Genomic DNA, 18,215 nt, shown 5'->3' with positions numbered 1-18,215 from the left:
AAGGGACTCGCACACTTTAACAAGTTACCCAAATAACATGAACCACCTATAAGCTAAGATCCAATCCCTTATTTATCCCTGTTTAATGGTCTAACAAAACAAATAGAAAGCCATCATCAGTTGGTCTATATTAAAGCACAGAGCAGATAAAAATAGAGAGGAGCAGCAGGCTAACCACACTGTCTGCCCCACTATAGATCAGGTGTTTGGTTACAGTTAGCTGTTATTGCTAAGCTTTGTTGTTTACCAACTAAAATTCGATATTGTAATTTAATACAGTACAAAATTAATGTAACAAAGTATAATATTTAAAAAATTACATCTAGTGGTATTAGGTGTGTCATATGTATATATCAGCCCAACAGATCAAAGAATAAGTGTGGGGGTGTGAAGTACATTCATCCATACCGACAAGTGAATCATCACTGCCACTGACTGATTTAGTAGCTTTGATAGTAGGTGACAGTAGGTGTGGGGTTTCCCTTACTGTGAGTGACCAGCAATGATGCAGTTCCATGTTAGAAAAGACTACAGAAACGACCGTGCTGATGACTGTCTAATAAACCTTTAATTTTATCAACAATAGTTCTATATGCTAGCTGTATTTCACTTAGAGAAATTGTGATGTATTCACGTACAAGGTCATATACTAAAGTGCAGTAGTGGCATGATGTGATCTCTTAAGGGAAAAAAACCTGCACAGTCACTAGCAATTAATGCAAATCAGCTAGGTATTTAATATTATTATTATTATTATTATTATTATTATTATTATTATTATTATTATTATTATTATTATTATTATTATTATTATTATTATTATTATACCACCTTTTCCTTTCAGGGACTTCATTTAGGAGCTAATGGCTAATGTGCTGCACTGGGTAAAAATTAAGGCAAAAGATACAACTTGGAGCTTATGGAAAAATGGATATTAAGATATTATATCAGGAAAGATCACTAATGAACTTATCAGTAACTGGAAAATAGTCAGTGAAGCTTGAAAGTTTGTGATGCTTTTAGAATTTACTCTATATAATTATGATTAAATCTTATCTTATGATGAATCCTTGAATGGGATCAGTCTTTAACAGCTTTGTAGAAGTGTGTTATAGTTTGGAGATTTCTGAAGACCTACAGTAAGTAGAAGAGCTGTTGATGCTCTGCAGGCTCAAAAAGCAATAAAGTTTCTAAAGAATTTGGACTCCAACACGACACTCAGGCAGACCGTGTACAAATGAGAACATTCAACAACACTGTTGCGCTTCTCAGGCATGGACTACAAACAAAGATCACATCAAGAGCAGTGCGTAGTAATTCATTATGGAATCTAAGGAAGACGTGGGACACAAAAGGAACTGGCTGATGTTGAACAATTTACAAATGTTCAAGCCTATACTTGATGTGTAAGATGACTTTACTCACTTCACTCACTGGTCATGTTTAATTTTGGCAGCAGATGGCAGATTACATTAGATTATAGGATTCCTCATATTGACATATTACGTATAATAAATTAGACAGTTCCCAGTTCTCAGATATGATTAAATTTGTGGTAGTTCAATAGGAAAAAGTTCAGTTGTAACTTAGCTTCCTTTCCCAGCATCCAGTGAATTTCAGTTACTGCTAAAAAAGTAGTTTTTTTTTTTTTCATGTTTTCCTTATAGTCCACATAACATGTGTGACGTGCTTTTATTTTCCATTGTTCAACAAAAGTCATGTCATTTTACATTTAAATAAATACATTTTTATTATGCAACAGTTTTTCAGTTCCTGCCAGATTTCTCTGTAAAAATACGCACGCTGTAAATTCTGTTCTCTGTTTGTGTTCATAAAGGGTAATTTACTTGGAAAAATTTAAGGTCTTCAAGATGATAGTGTCAGTCCACAATCTATAGACCAAGTTAACAGTATCTACTCTTTGGACAGAGAACTGATAGTACCTGTCAGAGATCAGGTTGCTGATCTGTATGTTGTATGACTGGCATGTGGCTTTAGAAAACTGGTCTTGGTCATCGGTGGTTGGATGAAGGTTCCTGACTTGGATCTCAAACTGTTCATTTGGCTCCTTAGACTGCTTACCTGCAACATCCCAACTCAGATACACAGAATTGGAACCTGCGCATGATTCAAACCTGTCAAATACCACAGGCATCTTGATGGCCAGTGATACTCTAAGCTGTGGTATGGGAAAATGGCCTGTGTTAGGAATGAGCTGGTTCGGTAGTTCCAGTGGACCAAGGTTGCAAGTCATTCTTGTGTTAAAGTTATTCAAGTAGTTGTGGGTTTGGTGGAGCTTCTGCTGCACGGAAGCTACTGTGTTGCAGTCCACCAGTCCCCGGTTGTAATTAATGATGAAGGCCTCCAGCTCTTGACAGCCCCTGGTTATCTCTTTGTAAATCAGTCCCAGAACAGTGAGGATAAGCCTCACTTGGGTTTTAGCCAGATTCATGGCATGCTGCAGCCTCTGCTGGTCAATGAGAGACCACACTGTGCTGTCTGACAAACGTAAGACGTGCTGGTCTGAAGCTGGTAGCAAATCATCACGCTGGATTTCCAAGTAGTATGTACTCCTCTGCATAAGCTGCAACTCTTCCTGCATCATCTTGAAAAAAATATTGCATAAATTTGTGAATCAACAGTTGTCAAGCCCCCTCATAGCACCTTACGTAAGCAACACAAATTATACTAATGGTAATATTTTCCCAATTGTACATTTTAAGAACATTGATCATTGTCAGTTTGTTTTGTTTTTTTACATTGGTAAAAAAAAGAATTAACAGAGATCCATAAGTAATTATTTTAAAAAAAGGTAGATCAGAAACTCTGAAGACCCTAAAGTCAACTTGAAAAGGGTTCTATGGCCTGGTGAAACCAAACATGAGCCTGCATGTCATCATAAAGACACTCTACCCTCTGTTAAGCAACTGTAATAGCACACCATAAATAATGCATACCTTTATTTTTTTATCTCTATGTATTCATACTTTAGTTCTCCTTGCTTATAATATGGCCAGTTAGGGCCTTGTTTCCCAGACTCTTGTTTTCTTCTACTGTACCATTTTAATATCAGTAGGAATCAGTACCTTGTACTTTGTACCTCACTTGTAAGTTGCTTAGGATAAAAGTGTCAACCAAATTACTAAAAGTAAATGTAAAATGTTACACGTATTTTATAAGCACATCCTGTCTACTGTCATATCGCTATATGTCTAGCCACAGTTTTTGGTTTGTTGTTCTAGACAGAAAAAAGTTCAATAAAAAGTGAAAATAATCAGCACCTAAACTGACAATGATAACTAGCACTGCATCTATAACGTCAAGAGTTGTAAAATGACGCCTACAGAAATATAAACTACTTTGCAATGGTTTTATGATAGCATTGATACACTCACCACGATGGAGTTGTCACTAAGGCTAGAGGAGAGCGCTTGTAGAACTTGGTTGTAGAGGTCTGGGAGGGTGTCTCCATGATTCTTGATCTCCTGGGCTTCACGTTCATCTGAGTTCGTACAGGTCAGCTTGACTTCATCCATTGTAACTGTAACATGCATTCATACCTCAATAAGTATGCTGCAGAAACAAGGAGCGCAAATAACTGGCTTATGTGTAATGCATATGATTTTTGCCATAGTCACTAGTAAGACTAATTAAGACGAATATCCATATTTTTAGTCCATATTTTTAACAACTTTATTGGTTTTGCAGTATCTACAGTCAACATATCTCAACTAGTACACATAAGCTAGCTAGTTTGTGAAAATTACTCTACAGTCACTAACAAGACTGGTATTAAAATCATCAAAGTTAAGAGTTCTAAAATATTTCATTAACCCTAAGTACCCATTATCCCTCACTTGAAAAAAAATCATTTGCTCTACTTGAATAAATTAAGGTTTGTTTGTTTAGTTGTTTTAAAGTACATTGCTGTCCTTTAAAGTTAGATTAGCTTAATTACCCTAGTTCCTCCATCATGATCACTCTTGACCTCTTGAAAACTTCAGTTGAACCAACTTTACTTGGTAATTAGTGACATTAAGTTATTTTCAAATTATTTTCATAAAGTTATTTTAACTCATTATTTTTGTTGCCTCCTGCTCAAAAACATCCATGTAAATTAATAATAATACTACTAAGTTAACCTATTTTATGAAAGTCAAAATAAACAATCATAGCAGTTCCAGCTTCTAAGAATTAGCTTTTCCCTACTGATTCAACTGTTTTGTTGTGAAAAAAATATTATGTTAACCAAAAACAGTGTAATACTATCAATATAATTTTAAAAAGCAATGCACACTAAGTCTATAATAATACATACATATCTGTTGCAGGTATAGGAACAATTATTGGACTGGCTATCTACACTATCTACACTAGTAAAGTCTGACCTACAGTAAAGTACTGATGGTTAGCCTGATAACATTTCAGATAACTAGCTTCTCAACACCTATTGTTAGCATAATTAAATTAACAAACTGCAGCTGGTTACTTAGTATTTCATTTATACAACAATAATTAACCTTACCTATTTGTCCATGTTTTACTTAAACATAACTAGGTTACTTGTTCTTTAGCTAGCTAGTTTTATGGCAACTTGTTTATGGTTAAATGTATTCCTTTTGTTTTGATTTGTGATGGTTACAGAATGACCACAGCATCATGCACCACCTTGAGGTTCTCTCTGTTTTATAGATAGTTAACCACTAATCCATGCTTACAAATGTGTAGCAGTGCAGCACCACCTTCAATCTGCGTCACTATTATGGTAAAAAGTACAAACTACTGTAAATCCTCCTTCAACTTACAGTGTTTTAGAGTTCAGGCTGCTCCTGCTGTTCATCTATGACTTACTAACTTAGCAGCCCACACTGCACCCTTGAAGACTTTAGTAATGTGCACCTCAGTTGCTATGGAAACATGAAATGCATGTCCATTTAAGAGAAGTCAACTATGAAAACTCATAGTAGCATTATGAGTTAGCACAACTTCATAATTACAGTCAGGGTGATATTTGATGACGCATAGCAAAATATATACAGGAGTTATCTTTAATAAATGTTGGGATCGTTTTGTTTTGATTATGTCTGCATGAGTTGGTATTTTAAATGTCATACATAGGAAATGAGAGAAGCCAAAAGGTGAGTTCTGACAAAAATCACGACAGTAACTAATCTTGGCTTGATATCTCATTTCATATTAACAAAACAAGCACCAGAACACATTAGTTAATGAAATTCTATAACAGATGCCTCTCATGCAGGAAATTACAGGCCTATCAGCCAGCATCAGATTAGAGTTCTGCAAATGACCTGAGGCCATTTCAGCGGAGCATTGGCTTGTAGGTTTTAAACGAGGTCAGGGTGTTTACATGAAGTCATAGCGGTTGTAGGCCTTGAAACTGTAAGCTACAGTGTATGTGACTTGTGGTGTGAGGTTAAGCTGTGGATGTTGACTCACCTCTAGAAACTGTTTAGATTTTTTTCACTTTTCAAGTGATGCGCTCATAGTTACCTGAGTGATTTATCTGGGAGGGCTCCTCTAGTCACTCTGCTTTGCTTTTAAATTTGGCAACATACTTTACAATTCTGAAGAATTTGTAATAATTGATATTGTGAAACATTTTGTTTATTTTAGTTATGCAGTTCAAATTGTCACATTAGCACAGAAGGAAAATAGATCACACAGGTTACTCATTTACAGGAATTAACAAATGAGTGTTTTCTTTACACTTTAACTTCAAGTTGAGTGATAAAAGAATAAAACTGGCCAGCAGCAGTCTGTACAGCTGGTGTAGAACAAAGTTAGTTTAATTCCCTACTGGCACAGCTCTTTGGCCACAGCTGCTCTGTAGTCATATTTTAGTGGTAATATATGTGACTGTTGATGGGTTGTATGAGCCTATTACTCTTCATCCACCTGTGGCCTCTATTTGTTTGTTATTCATCATCACTGACTGAATTTGGGCATCTGGCACAATTCTCAGTTCAATCTAAGATCAACTCAGCTCAGTTTATTTACATAGAACAGACAAATCATCTTAAGGCATTTTATGATGTAAGGTTTGATGTAAGATCTTACAGAATATAACAATACAACTATAAATTATCTAGGAAAACACAACAATCTTTTACTTACTATGAGTTTTTGCGGATTCTCTCAATTACACAAAAATAAAACCAATCTAGTTTATCTAGCATATGCACATCCTGACACTTTGATATTAAATAAAAATTGGTATGTTTTTTAAAATGCTGTGAAATGTTTGCCCACATTGACAGAAACACTGATGGTTATTTGTCTCCACCTAGTGACTTGTCTGCTTTCACTTTATCTACCCACTGTGTTGTGATGTCTTTGCTCATGATTAAAATTTAGCGAAAAGCTGTAAAGATTAAATCCAGAACAGGAGATATGAATTCAATTCCAGTCACATGAATGAGGCCTGGAGATGTGACTTTTACCTGCTTTGACACTGCAGGTCATTATTGTTCAATATTTGCCCTCAGGGGCTATACAAAGGTTCAGATGTGAGGGGGGACATGGCCATGATTGTTGAGCCTTGCAGTCTAAGGGTAAACACATCTCTTCAGAGACAGTGTCATTTGGTAACCAATGTCCTAATTAAGCCCCAAACTATATATTATATTCAATCCACATTCCAACTCTGCCCTTAATGCTAAAAACAGCGCAATCATAGAACACTCCCAGATAGACCTGTGAACTCACCTTAGTTTGACATAAAGGAGCATTGCTACAGGTACCAGACTAATACTTCTACATAGTTTAACATTCACAAATGAAGACTGGGGAGTATTCAGCATGTAGCTAACCCCTCCAAAGTCTTTCCCTTTGCAGTACAAATATTGGTTGCTCTGATGTGCCTGACATGGTGTATTTCAGGCTTTATAAAAATATCCAAGTATTTAGTATGTTTCCTAGAACCAAGCATTAGACAGAATGTCAGTACCTTTTGAAAGTGAAACGTTATATAAGGAAGGAAATTGCACCAGACCAACTTTAAGTTTCTTTAGATACTAGGTAGGTAGTAGGTAGATCTAATGTAACCTCAACTTGATTTTTCTAAAGCTAAAGTAAGGACCTTTTTACAAATATTTTTTTAGCAGAGATATGCTCCAGTGTAAAAAGGTGTTCTTGATGCCGCCTGCGAAGTCATACTCGCAGAACAGCTTGACAGTAGTGACTTCCAGTAGAGATATTTGCTTCTAATTGTTTTTGAGCAAGGCATATCATTCTAACCAGTCAGAAAATTTGTAGTTATTTTTGCTTAACATACTTTTTCATTCAGATCAGACTGCAGCTCAGGTCCTGTGTTCAATCATTAATATAAACGATAACATTACAGTAAATGTAACTGTGTTTGCTACTTTGCTCTGTCAAAGAAAAAAGCATCACACCATCCCCTACTATCCTTTCGTATGTCCATTGAAATCCTAACATTGCATGTCCTTAACTTTGTCTTTTCTCTCTCCTGTAGTTGTGCTTCCTCCTCTTTGTCTCCAGTGTTTTTGTTACTTGTTGTTGTTGTTGCCGCTGGCTGTCCTGCAAACAATGTGGGCTACATAGACAATTGGAAAACCTGAGCTGATTAGCAGAGACATCGTCCATCCCACCTTAGATGGTGCATCTCTACTATCCAGAAATATGGTAGAGTTTAGTAGACAACCTAGAGTGGAGCCCAGGACGCAGCGACACACCTCTCTCAGACACAGTGTCTGCTCCCCGACTACATAAATTATTTATATCAAAAACCAACAGAAGAGGAGTGATTCATAAAACCTAATGAAAATGAAGGTGACTCCTCTCACAGAACAAAATAAAATGAAAACAATCAAATCTGGACTGTTAAATATCAGATCTCGCTCGTCTAAATCCCTGTTAGTGACCATCAAATAGACTTATTTTGTCTTACTGAAACCTGGCTGTAGCAGGATGAATATGTCTCTCTGAATGAGTCGACCCCCCCAAGTAATGTTAATTATCATGTTCCTAGAAGCACAGGTCGGGGTGGAGGAGTAGCAGCAATCTTCCACTTAAGCTTATTAATCAACTCCAGACCTAAACATAGTTTTAATTCATTTGAGAGCCTCACTCGTAGCCTCTCTGATCCTAACTTGAAAAATCCAAAACCAGTCCTGTTTGTTATTGTGTACCGTCCTCCTGTCCCTTACTCTGACTTTTTCACTGAATTCTCAGACTTTCTATCTGATTTAGTTCATAGGGCAGATAAAGTCGTTATAGTGGGTGACTTTAACTTCCATGTAGATGTTGATGATAACTGACTCAACACTGCATTTAATTCACTATTAGACTCCATTGGTTTTACCCAAAATGTAAATAAACCCACTCACTGTTTTAATCACACTCTTGATTTTGTTTTGACTAACAGTGTTGAAATTTCATTTCATTTCATAGTTTTTCCCCCAAACTCTCAACCATTTTTTTTTTCAGTACCAAACTTTACTTCACCTAATAATAAGACTCACTACAGATGTTTATCTGACAATGCTGTTGACAAATTTAAGAAACGGATTTCATCTTTTATTTCAGAGCCATGTACCAACACAGAAGAGGGCAGTCATTCTAACCTTACCCCACCAGACTAGTAGTAGAAGTAGTAGAAGTAGAAGTAGACTATCTTTTTGATAATACTGCAGCCTCTCTCTGAATAACACTTGATACTGTTGCTCCTCTGAAAAAGAAGCTAGTGAATCAAAGGAAGCTAGCTTAAAGCAGACATCACGCAAGCTGATAAATAGATGAATATTGCCTAGCCTGGAAGATATGTTTAATAATATATAAAAAAGCCCTCTGTAAAGCTAGAACCACATATTACTCCACATTAATAGAGGCAAATAAGAACAACCCCCGGTTTCTTTTCAGCACTGTAGCCAGACTGATAAAGAGGCATAACTCTGTCAAGCCTAGTATCCCTTTAACTCTTAGCAGCAATGATTTTATTAATTTTTTTCCAAATAAAATCATAACTAGAAAAAAAAAGTTCAGATCCTTCCTGCATATGGCATGGATGGTCTCATATGTACAACAGCTCTAGATTCATTTGTAAGACCACACTCCACTCACCCCAACAGGTCGGGGTAGATGGCCAGGTTTCTGCTGGAGGTTTCTTCCTCTAAAGGGAGTGTTTCTTGTCCACTGTTGCCCAGGGCTTGCTCAAATGGGATTGTTGGATTTTCTATATCATTTTTTAAATAATTACACTCTGTAAGGTCTTAAACCTTACATTTACATTTAGTCATTTAGCAGACGCTTTTATCCAAAGCGACTTACAAGTGAGGAACAAGGCAAGCAAACAAAATCTAAGTCAAGAAAAAACAACAGTGCAAAGGAAGATGCGGAAGAGTTCTGTTTTCAGCAGTTTTTTAAAGATTGCTAGTAAGGTGGCTGAGTGTGCAGAGATAGGCAGCTCATTCCACCATCGTGGGATCACTGAGCTGAACAGTTTTCCTTGGTGTTGACTGTGTGGTGCTGGTACCACCAGACGACGTTCCCTGGTTGAGCACAGTGGACGGAAGGGGATGTAGACCTGAATGATTGAATTGAGATAAGATGGAGCTGTGGAGTTGAACACTCTGTAGGCAAGAGACAGAACTTTGAACTTGATCCTTGCAGCCACAGGAAGCCAGTGCAAAGATAAATGGTAAATGGTCTGCACTTATATAGCGCTTTTCTACTCAAAGCGAACCCATTCACACACACAAGCACATTCACACACCAATGGCAGAGCTGCTATGCAGCTGACCTGACTCACCGGGGTTCAGTATCTTGCCCAAGGACACTTTGGCATGTGACATGGCAGCCGGGAATCAAACCACCAATCCTGCGATTGGCAGTCAACTGCTCTACCTATTGAGCCACAGCCACCCCTAAGATTGGTGTGACATGAGACCTTTTTTGGTTGATTAAAAATGAGGCATGCTGCCGCATTTTGGATCATCTGGAGGGGTTTGGTCGTGGATGCCGGTAAACCCATCAGTAGTGCATTGCAGTAATCCAGGCGAGATAAGATCAACGCCTGTACAATGAGTTGGGTTGTGTACTCCGTCAGATAGGGTCTGATCTTTCTGATATTGTGGAGGGCATATCTACATGACCTAGAGACTGTGGCAATGTGTTCTGTGAAGGTCAGCTGGTCATCAATGATGACCCCAAGGTTTCTGGCTGACTTAGTAGAGACAATCACCGCAGATCCAATGTTAATGCTGATGTTGTGTTGAGTTGAAGGTCTGGCAGGGAAGACTAGAAGTTCAGTTTCGGGTATGTTGAGTTGAAGGTGTCTTTTTCTCATCCAGGCAGAGATGTCAGAGAGACAGGCAGAGATGCGACATGAGACAGTTGAGTCATCTGGCGGAAAAGACAGGAAGAGCTGTGTGTCATCTGCATAGCAGTGATAAGAAAAGCCATGAGAATGGATGATAGAGCCTAGAGAAGAAGCATAAATTGAAAAAAGAAGAGGACCAAGGACTGAGCCCTGCGGTACACCGGTGGAGAGGTTATGAGAGTCAGAGACACGCCCCTGCCAGGATACCTTAAAGGTTCGTTCGGACAAGTATGACTGAAGCCAGGCTAGAGCTGATCCAGAGATGCCCAGGTCTGAGAGTGCAGTCATGAGAATCTGATGGTTCACAGTGTCAAAGGCTGCAGATGGATCTAATAGAATAAGTACAGAAGAGTTACCTGCAGCTTTTGCCACCCAACGGGATTCCACAACAGTCAGAAGTGCCGTTTCTGTAGAGTGACCACTCTTGAAGCCAGACTGATTGACATCAAGGAGGTTGTTCCGGGAAAGAAAGTCAGAGAGTTGATTGAAGGCTGCACGTTCCAGAGTCTTGGCCACGAATGAAAGAAGAGAGACCGGTCTGTAGTTCTCCACAAGGGAGGGATCCAGAGAAGGCTTCTTCAACAGTGGAGTAATCTGGGCCTGCTTGAATGAGGTGGGAAAGGTGCCTGTTTCAAAAGAGGTGTTGATGATCTGTGTAATGGCTGGTATTATTGTTGGTGCGATAGCTTGAAGAAGAGTAGAGGGGATCGGATCCAGAGAGCAGGTGGTCGGGCGATTTGAGAGGAGGAGAGTGGATACATTGTCCTCTGACAGTGTTGAAAAAGTGAAGTGAGATGCATCGTCAGGTTTAGTAAGCAGAATGTCATTGTCAGGAGGAGTGAACCGGGAGCTGATGGCTGCCACCTTGTTGGTAAAAAAGGAGGCAAAGTCGTCAGCTGTGAGACATGTGGGTGGTGGAGGTGGGGGTGGATAGAGTAGAGACTTGAAAGTTGAGAACAGCTTTCTGGTGTCTGTGGTGTTGCTGAGCTTGTCCTGGTAGTATTCAGTCTTCGCCCTGGTGACACTGTAAGAGAAAGATTGAAGCAAATCCTGATACTCAGTTAGAGCAGGTTGAGACTTGGATTTGCGCCACTTCCTCTCAGCACTCCTGAGCACCGTTTCGCTGTTCACGGATCTGGTCAGTGAGCAACGAGTTGGAAGCTGAAGGACGAGCAGGTCTAGTAGATGTTGGGCACACACTATCCAGGCAGAACGAAAGAGCCTGTCCATGGCTGCGTCGGTGTCGTAGGTGAATAAGGTGGAACGTCTGGCCCATGTATTTGAAACACAAGAAAATCATGGAGGCATCAGATGTTGATGTTTTGCAGCTAGATGGAACCTTGTCAAAGGAACAGCTGTTTAACTTTGACGGTGTAAGAAAACTGCTCCGGGTTGAGAGATCTGAGGTTGCGGCGGAATGTTTGCAATGCAGTGGAAGAATGAGATGGTCTAGAGATGAAGACTGTGAGCTGAATGAAGAAGTGATCTGACAAATGCAGAGGAGTGACAGAGATGTCATCCATAGTGCAATGTCGGATCAGAACAAGGTCCAGGTTGTTGCCAGCTTTGTGAGTTGGAGGAGTGGAGACTAGTCGGAGGAGTGGAGACTAGTCGGAGGAGTGGAGACTAGTCGGAGGAGTGGAGACTAGTCCTTACAAAACCTTACAGTGTAAAGTGCCTTGAGATAACTTCTGTTGTGAATTGGCACTATACAAATAAAATTGAATTGAATTGAATTGAATTGAATTGAATTCGTTCTGTATAATTGCTGCAGCTAATGGTTCAATGAAGATTGCAAAAAGTGAGCAGGAGAGTTGACAACCCATCCCTTTTCAAATCCAAATTTGTGTAGTGTGGCTAATAGAAATTTCCAGTTAACCCTGTCGAAAGCTTCTTCTGCATCTAAAGAGACAAAAGTTGACTGTGTGGACACCCAGGTACTCACAAAAACCATTTGCTGCTTCCTAAACAATAAGCCCTGGATCACTCAGGACATCAAAGCCATCCTGAATGACAAAAAGAAGGCATTCAGATCAGGAGACAGGGAGGCAGCAAGGAGGGTCCAGAGACTGCTTTCTATCAAGAACAGGGAAGGGAAGGAGATGTACAGGAGAAAACTAGAATATAGCCTTCAACAGAACAACACCAGGGAGGTTTGGAGGGGCATGAGGTCCATCACTGGCTACAAGTCCAGTAGCCAGGAGAATGTGGGGACTGTGGACCGAGCCAACAAATTGAATAATTTCTTCAGTCGATTCCAGGCTGATCCACAGAGCCCACTTCAGTTCACCAACTGCTCCTCAGTCCCTCCCCCACACGACTCAGCCACCACCACAATCTCAGCTGAGCAGGTGAGAAGAGAGCTGCACAGGCTTCACCCCACAAAAGCAGCGGGTCCTGATGGAGTCAGCCCAAGGGTGCTGAAAGCCTGTGCTCCTCAGCTATGTGTTGTTCTCCAACACATCTTCAACCTCAGCCTGCAACTGGAGAGAGTTTCTCTTGGGTGGAAAAAGTCGTGCCTGGTTCCAGTGAATAAGACGCCACGTCCCAGAGTCCTCAATGACTTCAGACCAGTGCCTCTGACCTCACATATTATGAAGGCTTTTGAGAGGCTAATCCTGGAGTCCCTCCGACATCTGGTCAAACCCTCACTTGATCCCCTCCAGTTTGCCTATCAACCTCAACTTGGAGTTGATGATGAAATCATACATCTGCTCCATCGCACCTACACTCACCGGGACAAGCCTGGGGGCTTAGTGAGGATCATGTTTTTTGATTTCTCCAGTGCATTCAACACCATCCGGCCTGCACTGCTAGGAGAGAAATTAAAAAACATGCAGGTCAACACTCCCATGATTTCCTGGATCATGGACTACCTCACCAACCGGCCACAGTACGTCCGCCTGCAGAACTGTGTGTCTGACACTGTGGTCTGTAGCACAGGTGCTCCACAGGGGACAGTTCTGTCTCCATTCCTCTTCACCCTGTACACCTCAGACTTCAGGTACAACTCAGAGTCCTGTCATCTTCAGAAGTTCTCTGATGACTCTGCAGTTGTAGGATGTATTAAGGGTGGAGATGTCACAAAGTATTGTGGAGTGGTGCACAGTTTTGTTGACTGGTGTGGACTCAACCATCTGCAACTCAACATCAATAAAACAAAGGAGCTGGTGATGGACTTATATATCTATATCTATCTTGTTATATCTATCTTGTTATATCTATATTGTTATATCTATCTTGTTATATCTATCTTGTTATATCTATATTGTTATATCTATCTTGTTATATCTATCTTGTTATATCTATCTTGTTATATCTATCTTGTTATATCTATCTTGTTATATCTATCTTGTTATATCTATATTGTTATATCTATCTTGTTATATCTATATTGTTATATCTATGTTGTTATATCTATCTTGTTATATCTACCTTGTTATATCTATATTGTTATATCTATCTTGTTATATCTACCTTGTTATATCTATATTATTATATCTATCTTGTTATATCTATCTTGTTATATCTATCTTGTTATATCTATCTTGTTATATCTATCTTGTTATATCTATATTGTTATATCTATCTTGTTATATTTATCTTGTTATATCTACCTTGTTATATCTATATTGTTATATCTATCTTGTTATATCTATCTTGTTATATCTATATTGTTATATCTATCTTGTTATATCTATATTGTTATATCTATCTTGTTATATCTATATTGTTATATCTATCTTGTTATATCTATCTTGTTATATCTATCTTGTTATATCTATCTTGTTATATCTATCTTGTTATATCTATCTTGTTATATCTATCTTGTTATATCTATCTTGTTATATCTATATTGTTATATCTGTCTTGTTATATCTATCTTGTTATATCTATCTTGTTATATCTATCTTGTTATATCTATATTATTATATCTACCTTGTTATACTTTATTATTATATCTATCTTGTTATATCTATATTGTTATATCTATCTTGTTATATCTATATTGTTATATCTATCTTGTTATATCTATCTTGTTATATCTATATTGTTATATCTATATTATTATATCTACCTTTTTATATCTATATTGTTATATCTATCTTGTTATATCTATCTTGTTATATCTATCTTGTTATATCTATCTTGTTATATCTATCTTGTTATATCTGTCTTGTTATATCTATATTGTTATATCTATCTTGTTATATCTATCTTGTTATATCTATCTTGTTATATCTATATTGTTATATCTATCTTGTTATATCTATCTTGTTATATCTATCTTGTTATATCTATCTTGTTATATCTATCTTGTTATATCGATATTATTATATCTACCTTGTTATATCTATATTATTATATCTACCTTGTTATATCTATATTATTATATCTATCTTGTTATATCTATATTATTATATCTACCTTGTTATATCTATATTATTATATCTACCTTGTTATATCTATATTATTATATCTATCTTGTTATATCTACCTTGTTATATCTATATTGTTATATCTACCTTGTTATATCTATATTGTTATATCTATCTTGTTATATCTACCTTGTTATATCTATATTGTTATATCTATCTTGTTATATCTATATTGTTATATCTATCTTGTTATATCTATATTGTTATATCTATCTTGTTATATCTATCTTGTTATATCTATATTGTTATATCTATCTTGTTATATCTATATTGTTATATCTATCTTGTTATATCTATCTTGTTATATCTATCTTGTTATATCTATATTGTTATATCTATATTGTTATATCTGTCTTGTTATATCTATATTATTATATCTATCTTGTTATTTCTGTCTTGTTATATCTATATTATTATATCTACCTTGTTATACTTTATTATTATATCTATCTTGTTATATCTATATTGTTATATCTATCTTGTTATATCTATCTTGTTATATCTATATTGTTATATCTACCTTGTTATATCTATCTTGTTATATCTATCTTGTTATATCTATATTATTATATCTACCTTGTTATATCTATATTATTATATCTATCTTGTTATATCTATCTTGTTATATCTATCTTGTTATATCTATCTTGTTATATCTATCTTGTTATATCTATATTATTATATCTATCTTGTTATATCTATCTTGTTATATCTATCTTGTTATATCTATCTTGTTATATCTATCTTGTTATATCTATATTGTTATATCTATCTTGTTATATCTATCTTGTTATATCTATCTTGTTATATCTATATTATTATATCTGTCTTGTTATATCTATCTTGTTATATCTATATTGTTATATCTATCTTGTTATATCTATATTGTTATATCTATCTTGTTATATCTATCTTGTTATATCTGTCTTGTTATATCTGTCTTGTTATATCTACCTTGTTATATCTATCTTGTTATATCTATCTTGTTATATCTGTCTTGTTATATCTATATTATTATATCTATCTTGTTATATCTATCTTGTTATATCTACCTTGTTATATCTATATTATTATATCTGTCTTGTTATATCTATATTATTATATCTGTCTTGTTATATCTCTATTATTATATCTATCTTTATATCTATATTATTATATCTATCTTGTTATATCTATATTATTATATCTATCTTGTTATATCTATATTATTATATCTATCTTGTTATATCTATATTATTATATCTATCTTGTTATATCTATATTATTATATCTACCTTGTTATATCTATATTATTATATCTATCTTGTTATATCTATATTATTATATCTACCTTGTTATATCTATATTATTATATCTAACTTGTTATATCTATATTATTATATCTATCTTGTTATATCTATCTTGTTATATCTACCTTGTTATATCTATATTATTATATCTATATTGTTATATCCATCTTGTTATATCTACCTTGTTATATCTATATTATTATATCTACCTTGTTATATCTATCTTGTTATATCTACCTTGTTATATCTATCTTGTTATATCTATATTGTTATATCTATATTGTTATATCTGTCTTGTTATATCTATATTATTATATCTATCTTGTTATTTCTGTCTTGTTATATCTATATTATTATATCTACCTTGTTATATCTATCTTGTTATATCTATCTTGTTATATCTATCTTGTTATATCTATATTGTTATATCTATATTGTTATATCTATCTTGTTATATCTATATTGTTATATCTATATTGTTATATCTGTCTTGTTATATCTATCTTGTTCTATCTATCTTGTTATTTCTGTCTTGTTATATCTATATTATTATATCTACCTTGTTATATCTGTATTATTATATCTAACTTGTTATATCTATCTTGTTATATCTGTCTTGTTATAACTATATTATTATATCTATCTTGTTATATCTATCTTGTTATATCTACCTTGTTATATCTATCTTGTTATATCTATATTGTTATATCTATATTGTTATATCTGTCTTGTTATATCTATCTTGTTCTATCTATCTTGTTATTTCTGTCTTGTTATATCTATATTATTATATCTACCTTGTTATATCTGTATTATTATATCTAACTTGTTATATCTATCTTGTTATATCTGTCTTGTTATATCTATATTATTATATCTACCTTGTTATATCTACCTTGTTATATCTATATTATTATATCTAACTTGTTATATCTATATTATTATATCTGTCTTGTTATATCTGTCTTGTTATATCTATATTATTATATCTATCTTGTTATATCTATCTTGTTATATCTATATTGTTATTTCTGTCTTGTTATATCTATATTATTATATCTACCTTGTTATATCTATCTTGTTATATCTATATTATTATATCTGTCTTGTTATATCTGTCTTGTTATATCTATATTATTATATCTATCTTGTTATATCTATCTTGTTATATCTATATTGTTATTTCTGTCTTGTTATATCTATATTATTATATCTACCTTGTTATATCTATATTATTATATCTATCTTGTTCTATCTATCTTGTTATATCTACCTTGTTCTATCTATATTATTATATCTACCTTGTTATATCTATCTTGTTATATCTATATTATTATATCTGTCTTGTTATATCTGTCTTGTTATATCTATATTATTATATCTATCTTGTTATATCTATCTTGTTATATCTATATTGTTATTTCTGTCTTGTTATATCTATATTATTATATCTGTCTTGTTATATCTATATTATTATATCTATCTTGTTATATCTACCTTGTTATATCTATCTTGTTATATCTATATTGTTATTTCTGTCTTGTTATATCTATATTATTATATCTACCTTGTTATATCTATATTATTATATCTAACTTGTTCTATCTATCTTGTTATATCTACCTTGTTATATCTATATTATTATATCTATCTTGTTATATCTATCTTGTTATATCTATATTATTATATCTATCTTGTTATATCTATCTTGTTATATCTATATTATTATATCTACCTTGTTATATCTATATTGTTATATCTATCTTGTTATATCTATATTAATTATATCTATCTTGTTCTATCTACCTGCCACAGGCGGCACTAACACATCTAGTACCACTGCGGCTTCAGCTAGTTGTCACATTAGAGCTCCAGTTCTGTGGTAACTCTCTGTTCCGCCCTGTGCAGCTGCAGCACAGTGTCAAACACTGTTTTAACCAGGTCTGTGTCTGAAGTCCAACCTGGAGGGACACAGGAGACACAGGACACAGGAGACACAGGACACAGGAGACACAGGACACAGGAGACACAGGACACAGGAGACACAGGACACAGGAGACACAGGACAGAGGAGACACAGGACACAGGAGACACAGGACACAGGAGACACAGGACAGAGGAGACACA

At 35.2% G+C, this 18,215-nt stretch overlaps 1 protein-coding gene across 3 annotated transcripts; it reads right to left on the bottom strand.

Moving 5' to 3' along the window:
* Positions 1-1,758: 1,758 nt before the first annotated feature.
* On the bottom strand, positions 1,759-4,889 carry LOC113151761 (fibronectin type III domain-containing protein 11). Of its 3 annotated transcripts, none has more exons than XM_026344683.1 (3): positions 4,806-4,889; positions 3,396-3,541; positions 1,759-2,605 (listed from the first exon to the last, which is right to left on the bottom strand). In XM_026344683.1, exons 2-3 carry the CDS (start codon positions 3,534-3,536, stop codon positions 1,844-1,846), a joined length of 903 nt encoding a protein of 300 aa, XP_026200468.1. In that variant the 5' UTR covers positions 3,537-3,541; positions 4,806-4,889; the 3' UTR covers positions 1,759-1,843. The 3 variants fall into 3 exon arrangements, with proteins under 3 accessions (XP_026200468.1, XP_026200466.1, XP_026200467.1); XM_026344681.1 differs by having other exon boundaries at positions 3,396-3,573; positions 4,806-4,824; XM_026344682.1 differs by lacking the exon at positions 4,806-4,889 and adding an exon at positions 4,526-4,615.
* Positions 4,890-18,215: the final 13,326 nt, after the last annotated feature.

Source organism: Anabas testudineus, chromosome 5 (genome assembly GCF_900324465.2).
Source record: "Anabas testudineus chromosome 5, fAnaTes1.2, whole genome shotgun sequence".
Taxonomy (NCBI): domain Eukaryota; kingdom Metazoa; phylum Chordata; class Actinopteri; order Anabantiformes; family Anabantidae; genus Anabas; species Anabas testudineus.
Note: the sequence above shows the minus strand (reverse complement) of the source record. Positions and strands in the feature narration are given on the sequence as shown.

Coding starts and splice junctions, on each gene's coding strand:
- LOC113151761 (XM_026344681.1), bottom strand. CDS start 3,554: ATGCATGTTACAGTTACAATGGATGAAGTCAAGCTGACCTGTACGAAC. Junction 2,606..3,395: donor TTAGTGACAACTCCATCGTG/GTGAGTGTATCA, acceptor ATTTTTTTCAAG/ATGATGCAGGAAGAGTTGCA.